Below are 11838 nucleotides of genomic sequence, written 5' to 3'. Positions count from 1 at the left end.
GGAAAATAACCGAAGCGTCAGCGGGACGACGCTTAGACTTCAAGGGCCTTTACCGAGTAAAGGCTCACGATGCAAAGAAACAGAACGGATGTTTAAACAGGATCCTTTGAAGGAAAACTGGGAACTCTCCTTCCAAGCGAACTGGGGATTATTTGGCAGGAGGAAGCCACAGCTACGTTAGCAATCCGTATAGCTCTGCGGGTGGGGGGCAGCCAATACTTTGCAACTACAGACTGATTTTTCTACAACCACGGCAAAGGTCTAGTAAAACATTTTCTAACGCTTATGATTGGGGTATTTTCTTGGAGCTGTTTCTGAAAAGGAAATGTTCTTTTTACAATTCCTAGTACTTTATTCAGAAAACAGTCCTAAGTGTTAATGTGTATACACACTGGCATATATAGTTCTCCAAATTTTTGAAGAAATACGTTTTCTTATTAGCTTCAAGTTAAAATGTTAACTGGAACTGCGCTGACCAAGGTAGTGATGATTAAAAAAAAAATTTTATTGATTTTGAGAGAGAAACACTGATATGTTGCCCCACTTATTTCTGCATTCATTGGTTGATTCTTATACGTGCCCTGACCAAGGATCAAGCCCCTAACCTTGGCGCATCAGGACAATGCTCTAACCAACTGAGCTACTAGCCAGGGCACAGCAGTGATAATTTCAATTTGCAGAAATACATCTGTTACTTTTTTTAGTATGCAGAAACTACTCTAGTAGCTGTATTGATCTGCAAGTCCTTCAAGCATCCCTCTTGCTCTGCCCACGTTATTTGCGTTGCCATAGATGGTTTCCCATTGGCATGTCTGTAAACTCATGTGTAATAAAACTTAGGAGACTCTCGGGGCCCTTGAAAGTGAATCACATGAAATGTTATTTCTTTAAAGTGCTTCTTGGATCTTTGGCAATGAGTTCCGTGCTAAGAACTGCCCTCCATAATTTACACACCCACGGCTTTCTCCAATGGGAGTGCAAGCCTGGCCTAGGCACCAGGGGCGAAGGTAGAAATGCTCCTCTATGCTGGGGGCTCTCCCATATGTGCCTATTAAAGGGACCTTATTGGTTTTGCCTTTCTCACTCACCCAGCAAGAGATTCTGTATTGCACACCTGAGAACAACTCTTGGCGACCGTCAGATCTGTCTCCTTGCTGCCTTAGACTTTCCTGCCACTCTGTGTCCTTTCCCCCTGTGGACTGTGCACAGCCGGGGAGGAGAAATGAGATTTTTGTAGCCATGCTTGGGGAATCATTCATTTCACAAACTTACTAACAGAAAACCGGAGTTTTATCTCTGATGTTCACAATGAGTGCTGCCTTATTGCTGGGCCATCTCTTTTTTATTTGTGAGATAATCTTCCTACTAATTTTATCCTTAAAGCATTAATTACTGCCCTGGAAATATTAAAGTATGTGTGTAGAAAAGGCATTAATTTTGAACATAAAATACACGTCTTCTCTTGAAAATTTCATATTGAACCAGATTAAATATCTTGCTGGACATTTAGATTTTAGGTCTTTAGATTGTGCATTTAAATGGGAACTTCTAGTATTTTTACACTTAAAGAAGTAACAGGCACTATAAAATTCTAGTGCTCAAAATATTTTAGCACTTAATCAGCCTCCTTTGTTTACCAGATAAATGAACTGAGGCCCAGGGCAGACAGGTGACATATTAAAGCCCCACGGCACAGACCACTAGTAGCAGAATAAATATTTCCTAAGAATTAAACCAGTGACCTTTCTTCTACATTCAACGATTCCTTCAGAATGAAGAAATTGTTGGTTTTAGCAAAATGGGATCAATCCACCATTTAAAACCTTAGACAATAGTAATTCGACATAACTTCTTCCTCTGGCTCGTATCCAGTTAACTCTTACTAGCTACGATTATCAGGGTTTACCAGCCTCACCAGAGGCTATAACATGGTTTTCTCTCTTACAGAAACTGCGAGACAGGTAGTTACAGAACCCAGGCTAATAAACTGGTTGGGATCTTACAACAACTTAACCAGAACAAAAACATATTCACCAGAATTCATACAAAACAAATCTAATGAACACTGGATTTTTGTGAGCCAACCTACCAGTTCTCCTAGCAACCTAACAGGCTCTCAAGGAAACAGCGGCATTCGTCAAATGGGGATGACAAATAACTTTCAGCTGCTCAGTTCAGCATATTTTCTATAATATGTCTTGATTTGACCCAGTAAAAGTAGATAGAGGAAAATACGATAATTAAGAGTCACAGTTAATCTCTAAACACAACTTTTTATTATGAAAATCTCTTCTCGTTGTAAATCCCTGGCTGAGGGACTGCTTACTGGCGCCCTGTGCTCCGAAGCCTGGGACGGGGCCCGGGAGCAACCCGGTAGGTTGACTTGGTATCTCCCAGCTTAGCCATCTTGGATTTTTGTGCATCTGGAAGGATGGCCATGGGCATGCACCGGATCTTCCCAAGCGAGCTAGCTGCAGCCAGTGGGGTCAGGTGATGGCCTGTGAGCTCTGCGGCTGGCCCAGGGCTGAGTTTCTCCGGGCGCCCCAGCCAAGAGCTGAGCGCGGGAGGAGGGGCCTGGCTGCGTCCGCCCAGCCCAGCACTGCTCAGTGCGAGGCCTCTGTGCGGGAGCCCCAGGGGCTGGCGAGTCTTCCTCAGAGTGCATTGTACCGGGGCCCTTCCTACAGATCCTCCTGATCTCCTTTCACGAGGGTGACACCCGCAGGCTCACCTCGCCGCCTCCTCCCCCTCTCCTTTATCTTTCACAGGTGTCATTCACAATAAGTTATTTTTTCTAAATCCCTTCTGCTTCCTAGGTGGCCCAACCTGACACAAGGATTTCACAGCTGTAAGAATAATCCAGTTGTTCTCACTGAACGTGCTCAAAGAATCCTGTTTGAATTAGCGAGTTCGCCCCTTCTACAGCTTCTGTTGCTGGGTGAGTCTGTGCAGCCACAGTCATAGCAAGTGTTCTTGGACAACGTATAGACACTTGGGTAAAGCTGAATCAATTAGGGGCTCTTTCTCAAGAATTTAAACAAAGATGTTGAAACCATGGTTATATGGTACTGAGAGCTGGAGCTGTAAGGTCATGTGGGACTGGCAACATGGTAACTTCATGTAAAACAAAGCTGAAAGGAAACAGAAAATAAAGGCCCTGGAGAGGAAGTGAGTCGGCTGCAGAGGGGGAGAAACAAGCACAGAGGAAACACTATAGCATCACCACTTTGGAATACAGTCAGGAGGTTTCTTACAAACCTAAACACTCTTACAACCCAATCCAGCCACCACGTTCATTGGTATTTACCCAAAGGAGTTGAAAACTTACATCCACCAAAAAAACCTACATGTGGACACATATAGTAGCATTATGCATAATTTCCAAAACTTGAAAACAACTAAGAAGTCGTTCAGTAGGTGAATGGATAAGCTGTGGTACATCCAGACAGTGGGATATGACTCAGCACTAAAAAGAAATGAGCTACCTAAATCCATGAAAAGACGGAGGAAACAAGTGCAGATTACAAAGTGAAAGACGCCAATCTGCAAAGGCCACGCACCGTATGAGTCTAACAACATGACATTCTGGAGAAGGGGAGACTATGGAGACGGTAAGAAGTCAGTGTTTGCGGGGTTGGGTGGAGAGAGGGAGACGTAGGCGAGCACGGAGGCATTTTAGGGCAGTGAAATCTCTGTATTATAATGATGGATAGATATCATTGCACTTCTGTCCAAACCTGCAGAACTTACCACCTTAAAAGTGACCCCTAAAGTAAGCTATGGGCCTTGGTGGTAACGGTGTCTCAGGGTAGGTTCAGGGGATGTAATGAACGTACCACTGCGGTGGGGATACTGGTAACGGGAGGCTGTGGATGTGTGGGAGCAGGGAATGGAGTATACAGAGCATCTCTTCCTCTCAGCTTTGCAGTGAACATAAAATTGCTCTAAAAAATAAAGTCTTAGAAAAAAAGCGAGTAACTATAGCACTGCAGAAAAAATAACCGCTTGATGCCTAAGACCATCATTCCTCAGCCCCAGATTCCCCCAAGTCTGGCTGTGCACCTGGCTGCTGGGCTCCACGAGGACCCTCTGAGCTCTTATATTAAATTGCCTAATATTGCAGCCAGGCAGAGCCATAAAAACAGTTCCCAAGAGAATTGCTCAAAACCAGGTTTACGCACTTACTCATCTCAGGCTTGAGTTGAACTGAGCTCCTTTTCCAATACCATTAAAGAACTGGAGTTAATATCAACCTGAGGTATTTCTGTTTTTATCCTATTTGCCTGAATCACATAAAGTGACATTATAGCACTTGGGCTAAAGGGGCTTGAATAGCGTAATCTTAATACACCTCCCACTCCTCTGCTCTGTATTTCTAGTCCATGTTTTTGCAAACCTACCAAAACCAAAGGTACTTTGAGACAAACGCAGATTTGCATCTACGTTTCCAAAATGTAAGATGCAAATGAACCAGGCAAACTGAGGACACATTTCAATTTAATTCCATAAGCATCACCAAACACCTCTAGCGTTTGCAGGGTGCTATTGCCGATGCCAATGGTGAGCACAAACACAATCCAGTGCACCGAATCTTAACATGAACATCATTCAGTAGAAAAGCCACACACATGTGAAATAAAAAATAAACAGTAACAATATGAAGTGCCAAGTTTAAGTGCTCTAGACATTGTAGGTACTTAATACGTTGCTGTTACGTGTTGTGGGAGACGCTTCATTAGCTCTAATTTGCAGTAATGATTACTTTTCAGATCTTCACAGATAAACCAATTTATTCTTTGAGTTATAGTAGTTTCAAATGTATCAGGTATGTCAGCTCTTCTGGCCAGTGAAATCCCCGCAGGAAGTTTCCGTGTTTATTTTGCAACCCCCCACAACCTAGCACAGGGTTTGGATCACTCAATACACTTGATTGATTGAGCTTTAGGACAACGAAACAGGAAAATATTACAGTGCTCTAGAGGTCATTCTTTTGCTCCTAGAGTATGTCAGTTCTTTATTTTATTTTGTTATTTTTCTCACACAGTGTAACTAGACACTCTAAGAATCAACACCACAATATATTTAATGTGAATATCAAATATTTTATTCACACTGACATCTTGAACTTATAAAAATTATTTTAACTAATTCAGAATAAAAATAAGTCAAGACAACCAGAGTATGTAATTTAAAAAATTCGAAAGATTTTGAAATACGTCTGAAATTAATCATCCAATTATTCACAAGTGTTTAAAATAAATCCCTGATCAGTAAGCTTCAAGACTCTAGAATATCAAGCTTTTGATTACGACCTTGAAATAAACTAGTTTTTCAAAACACAGCAAATACAAATATTTTAATGAGATGATCTGGGGAATATACTTGTAAAAGCTACTCTAAGGGCAAATACCGTTTCTTTGTTTGTTTAGTTTAGCTAAGGATTGGCATTCCTTGTAAGGCTGTTGCAAATCTTTTACCAGGTTCCTTACAGCACCGCCAGGTGAGGTGAGCCTCTGATTATTTTAACTGAAAGCTCAGGAAGCTCAGGTTTTCCTCATTGTCTGTACCTTGCCCCTCCTCGGCTCATCTAAGGATCTGCTTCCCAGCCTCAGGAGCAAGCTCTGCTCCCCGCACGTGCCGGCCGGGAATCGACCACGGTCTCCTGGACGCCAGGAGCTGCTCAGGCGCCGGGCCGCGCCGCGGGCTCCCGCGTGGCTAACGACCGGCCCTCTGCCTCTCCGGCCGCAGCACGTTTCGCCACCCAGCAGCTTCTCCCTTCTTCCTGCCCTCTTCTTCCTCTCCCCCCTCCTGCTCCTTCCTTCCGCCCTTCCTCCCGTCTGTCCTTCCTTCTCGAAAGGCTCGCTTGGTTTCTCGGCGTCCCTAACCCCGGGCACCCGGAGACCACGGGCCCTCACCCTGAAGCATGGAGAGTGGGCACCCACCCGAAGGCGCCCGCCTCGAGCTGCGCAGCCCCCATCCTGGGGTAGGTAAAACCCACCCGGCTGGCCCCGCAGCTCACACTGCGGCCGGGCTTGGGCTTCCTCGGGGCTCCCCGACCTTCTCCCGCACCCCCGCAGGTGAGCCCAGCCCGCCTGTGCTCCACGCACTGCCCCGGGCCTCTCCCTGCTCCCAGGGGGGCCTGACGGCAGCCCTGGGAACCTCAGAGGCCAGGCCTCACCGACGGGCAGCTAGTGTGTTATGTGACATCGGTCCTGTCCTTGAATTACCCTCCTTTGCGAGGCGCCCATCCTCTGAAGGGGGCCACCAGCCCTCGGCCATCGAAGAGCGCACACGATCCTCTTACTGCCTCTGTGGCCACAGGTAGGCCGCGTACGCTCTTCAATCACCACTTTCCCCAAATGGAAAATTGGAATAACCGCCCACCCCCAAAATTGTGGTGGAAATGACAAGAGGTAGAAAAGAAGTATCGGGCACCCAAACATGTTTATAGATTTAATTTGATTTTTTTTCTTTCTATCAGGCCCAAGTTCCTTACTTTAGGCTGAAGCTGCCTGTGGTAATAAAACATGTCATTCCCCCCCATTTGTTGACAGGCTATAGAATATAAATGCGAGCATTTCAATATTTCACATTTATTCTTATTTTTCTCTAGGGAAGCAGGAAAAGAAAACTGTTACTTTAAGTATTTGTCCTTGAAATGAAGAGGGAAGAGGGGGAAGGGAGGGAGAAAGAGGGAAAAAGTGAGCAAAGAGGAATGCTGGCGGGGGAGACGGGAGACGGGGAGAGGTCTTTCAGGGCTTTTCATTGGGAAAAGTAGAATGTTATTCAGCTGAAAACAGAGTGCTCCCCAAACACGGTGTTTATAGAGCCCAGCTCCTTCCAATTTCAGAGTCCTCCAAACACGCTGGGTCGGCCTGCAAGTCAAACAAGTGGTTCCCAACTACTCCAAGCCGTCCGAAGTACCCTGCTCGCAGATGGCTCTTGAGCAACTGTTTGCCTGTTTTCCTAGCGTGGCTTGGCCAGGCATTGTGAGCGTTGGCTCAGAAGACCTAACTGAGCAGTGACCAGCAAACGCCCCCCGCAGCTGAGCCCCGAGGGGGGCTGCGGGCCAAACCGGGCCTTGGCTCTCCACAGAAAAGAGTTATCCTAAATAACCGTGGCAAGAGTAAGTGCGGGGTTCTGGTCTAACCACACAAGTGAAGTTGGAGTTGGCTAAGTCCTGTCATTCTCTAAGCCTCCCACAATGAAAATAGCAACTGTAAATGGTGAGAAAACATCCTAGGACCTCACTTCTACACAATATTACTGATTACTGATTCAGTTCCCTGTTTAGGATGCGGAAGACTTCCCCCCAAAAGAAACTGACACTGCTTGTAATCTTCCACAGAGCTTGGGGTCACATCAGTCATCTTAAAATCTAAGACCTTCAAAATGCATTAGTCCCTGGTAAACTGGATCTTTGTAACACAGTCATTCCCAGTTTTTTGGCAAAGTAGCCCATGCCACTAGCTTAATTGGAGGCTGGTTGTTTTCCAGTTGTCAAATAATCTTTTCCTATTTAAGAGTCAGAAATGAAAACATTCGCTCATAAAGGAATTGAATAATTTGGGACACAAACAACGTAAGTATTTATTTGAAAAACATTTCCATTTAAGTACAACAGCAAATCAGCTACAGTAGCTTCTCACTACTAATTCCGATCTGCACTCACAGTCACTTTTTATGCATCATGTTCAAAGGCCCTGCTACAGAAATCAACTTCACAATGTATTGAGGAAAAAATATATACAGTCTCTCCAACAGAACGTTAATTAAAATGACGCCAGCCGATATGAAGCTAAGATATAAAACCAGCTGACGTTTATAAACACAAATAAATAAATATGTACAAAAGAGTCTATGACAATGATCAGAGAAGAGCATTACAGTACAAGTAATGGTGACAAGGAGGGAAAATATCTCAGGATGCTGGACTGACTCTAACACAATGGAGTTTACAAAGGAAAAAAAAATGGGTAAAGAAGAAAAAAAGAAACACTCCAGAGAGTCTGAATTGATATTAGTCTCAAAGTTAGGCTAAAATGACATTTTGGCTCCACAGCTACATTCCTGTCATTCTGTTCTGAGGGGGTTAAATGAAGGTGAGAACTGAGGGTAGAATTTGGCTGTGTCTTTAAATATATTTGCAAATGTTTCTATTTAGCTGTTTCTTCATTTTTTTCCTTACCTGGTTACTGGACATTTCTAAAGTGGAGCTGACATTGTTGTCAAATAGGAATAAAAGGTTTTCCCAGATCAGGATAAATATGAGTAGAAATTAAAGTCATTTTTGTAGTTATCTCTTAATCACTGTTAATAAGCACTTCAGGTAGAAATCTCACAGTAGGAAGCTAATTAAATTCTATGATAAATCTCTAAGGCTTGTGGACAGTATATGAAGAGTCAGTGACTATTAAAGATTACTTTTCATCTATACGTAATCCCTGCCAGTACAAGCAGCGTGTTAACGTATGCCTACAGAAAAGGATCTGGCTCTACTGTAGTGGACTGTAGTGATTTTAAGATTTACTATCTTTCTCTACTATATACACTCCTCCCCTGGGAAAGCTAAGCTGGGCAGTGCGCACGTCACCCAGGACAGTGCTCCATGCTGCGAAATGGAACAGTAATAAAATCCACCCCCGCGTTATCTTTATCATCCGTTCTGGCAAACAGCTTCATGACTGAGGATCAGCCAAAGGTGAGAGGCCCCTTGGTGGCTGCACAGCCTGGGTCTCTCCTGTCTCAGACTGAGAGCTACCTGCTTTCTGCACAGAGGGAAAGGCCCCCAGGTGCTCAGTTCTGGCTGCTGCCTTTAAACAGATCGGCTCCAGAGTGTCTCAACTTCCCAACGCATAGGTGACCACCCGCCAGAATCTGAAGCTTCCCAGGTAAACCAGAGCAAATGTAAGGGTACAGCATGTACTGAGACCGATCAGTAAGAAGCTGGACACAAAGCCATCATTGAAGAACAATTAAAATGTGGTCTCCTAAACATTCACTAGCAAGCATATTATACTCAGAATAGTTGGAAAGTTAGGTAAGCTGCTTAATATTATGCATGGCTTGTAGGCAGAAACCTGATCCATAAATAACACACCATCTATCTTGCCAGGCCTCCTCTGGCTCCTATAATCAGAGGACTTATGTACAAATAGTTTTTAGGCTAGCAATTGGAGACCCACATGTTTATAAATTATTTTGATTATGATAAGTCACCCATTTGTCTCAGTTTATATTCCTTGGAACAAAACTCTTAGAAGGGGAAGTAAGAGGCTTTTCATTTGTGCAATTGCAAATGTCTTAGAGCCTGCAGAGCAAGGGCAGGACCAGAGTCTCAATGGTAGTATTTCCTAAGAGGGAGAGACCACTGCACACAGTGTGCCTAATGGAAATTCTCATTCCTCCCATGAGCCTGTGGGCTCAATATACAGTGGGGGAGCAAAAGCAGAGGCGTAAAAAGTTTATTCTTCAACAACTCCTGGGAGGTCCACATTGATGGACCACCAGGACTAAACTTGATTGAAATGTATGCGGTTAAATGATCATTAATGATGATGCTTAAGCCTTGTGTCTTGAACAGGATAAGTGAAATAGTATAAATTTGCATGGCCTCATATTAACTAGGTGAAATTTGGGGAATTTTTTTTTTAAGCATGTTATGTTCCTGAAGGTTAAACATCTGTTATGATAAGAAAAAATTCCTATCTAATCTTCAGGTCAGACATTCTTTTGTATCTGTGGTTGAAATTTCATTGAAAATGAGGAAATATGCTTGCTGCAGTCACAGAAACTAGCACTGAGATGGGGTCTGTGGGCATCTAGAATAGTTAGAAATATCAGAATAGTTGGATTGATTGTTGAGAAGACTTCAATGAAGCAAATGGCCATATCCAAACCTAACTACTGGGTGGGGTGTGAATGAGCTCTAAGTAAGGTTTGTCCCTAGCTCAGCCTCTCCCTTTTCTTCTAATTTCAATGTCTCCCCATGAGTTCTGATTAGTTTAATAAAATTATAAATTTAACAAATTCATATTTCCGGTGGCTACTGAGTACTGTTGCTTCTCAGTACTGAAGACTTAATGATGATGGAAACTTCCCCATGGAAGAAATACACTGAAAAAACAAATTCTGAATTTCACAGAAGTCTTTTTAACAAAATACATTCCTCATATATATGCAGTTACCTAGGCTACGGCACGTTTACATCTGCTAGTGAGTTTTCACTGCTTGCAGATCACGTTCCTGCAGACTGATTCCTCTTTCTTACATTAAAGACATTAAAACTTGGTGCTGTGGCTAAAGGTTTCTGACATGATAATATTTTTATAGAAGTTATCCGAATGAGCATTGCAATAACCCTTGACCTTATCAATGACCTGATGGACAGGGATGATTGATGTTTGTTCTCCATCAGCATGGGTCAGTTTGGATAAGGGCTTGTCCATGGAAGCATTGTCTGCAAGAAATGATACAAGAGATTAGGCTGCAAGAAGAGCTGGCGACATGCCTAAGGGCCACCACACTGGACACTGTATTTTGCACATTAAAAAAGTACACGGAGGAACTGAAGCTCTGGCTCTCTCTCAGGTTAAGTAATAGATAGCAATAAAAATTCTGTTTTTTTCGTCTTCAAAGTACATTCCTATAGATAAATCAATGTTAATTTGCCTTCTAGCAATCTGTGTTGGGGTTTGTTTAAGAAATGTTCCTGTGGCGGTGTTTTTCAAAGAGCTGATAAAAATCAGAAAAAGGCTGCAAAGAAAAAAACATGTCAAGGCTCAAAAGGAGAAACAACAGATTATGTAACAAATGACACTGAAATAGTTATGAAAGAAATGATATGATGTCTAAAATATGTTTTCAAAATAATACAGAGAGGGAAAATGGGTAGGTGACTATGCGTTGACAGGTACTGGGGATCCATTATACTATTCTCTCCACTTTATATATATGTCTGACAAGTCTCATAATAAAATTTATTTTTAATCCTCACTTGAGGATATGCATATTGGATTTTAGAGAGAGGGGGCTGGGGGGGAGAGAGCTGTGAGAGAGCATCAGCTGGCTGGCTTCCATGCGCACCCGGGTCAACCTGCAGCCTGGGGACGCCCCTGACCAGGACCTGACCGGCAACCGTTCCGTACACGGGATGACACTCGAACCAACAGCCACATCAGCCAGGGCAAACATTTTTATAAAATACGATTCAAAGGATCTTTGAGAATAAAAGTGAATGAAAATAAACATAAAAGGATATTTTGAACACATTTTCCAATGGCTTTTACCTTGAAAAGTGATTGGAATATAGAAAAAAATTATTTTTAAATTATAGAAATTAAAATTGTCTATCAGAAATTTTTTAAGTATATGTTTTTACTAACTACTATAGTCTCATAATTATGTTATTGCTGACAGGGATATCAGAGCAATGGATAGAAATAAAGGACTGCTAAATACCTTTTTGTTCAAAAATCTCCCAATACTATATATTTAAGTATTATTTCCCTAGACCCCAAATCTTCTAAAATGGGCTCAGATAATGCTCTGAAACTCAATTATGCTCTATCACCCACAAATACATATAGCTGTCTTCACATAACTTAAGAACATCTTGTATGTACCTTCCCGCTCCCTCTCCCAACACATTTTGGAGGAAAATTCTACCCTAAACCTCACCACAGAGATTTCACACTGAGAAAGGAGCAGCTATGACCTTCTGCAACACACTAGTTCCCTCCATGGTATCTTCTCTAGTCACTGTGGCAGAGGCAAAAACTCCATCAGGAAAAACTGCTTCTAGGAATCATGGCTTCAACATGGAAATGCTCATGCCCTGCC

The 11838-nt window shown here is 42.9% G+C and overlaps 1 protein-coding gene across 5 annotated transcripts in view; it reads right to left on the bottom strand.

Moving 5' to 3' along the window:
- Positions 1-7559: 7559 nt before the first annotated feature.
- ADGRG6 (adhesion G protein-coupled receptor G6) overlaps positions 7560-11838 on the bottom strand; it is a 130219-nt gene continuing 125940 nt past the window's right edge. For all 5 annotated transcript variants that reach the window (XM_081140322.1, XM_081140323.1, XM_081140319.1 and 2 more), the window contains one exon: positions 7560-10456. In XM_081140322.1, coding sequence (XP_080996448.1) covers positions 10278-10456 — 179 coding nt within the window. In that variant the 3' untranslated portion in view covers positions 7560-10277. The remainder of the gene's footprint in view (positions 10457-11838) is intronic.

The sequence above is a fragment of the Miniopterus schreibersii genome (genome assembly GCF_964146895.1).
Source record: "Miniopterus schreibersii genome assembly, chromosome: 6".
Lineage (NCBI taxonomy): Eukaryota > Metazoa > Chordata > Mammalia > Chiroptera > Miniopteridae > Miniopterus > Miniopterus schreibersii.
Note: the sequence above shows the minus strand (reverse complement) of the source record. Positions and strands in the feature narration are given on the sequence as shown.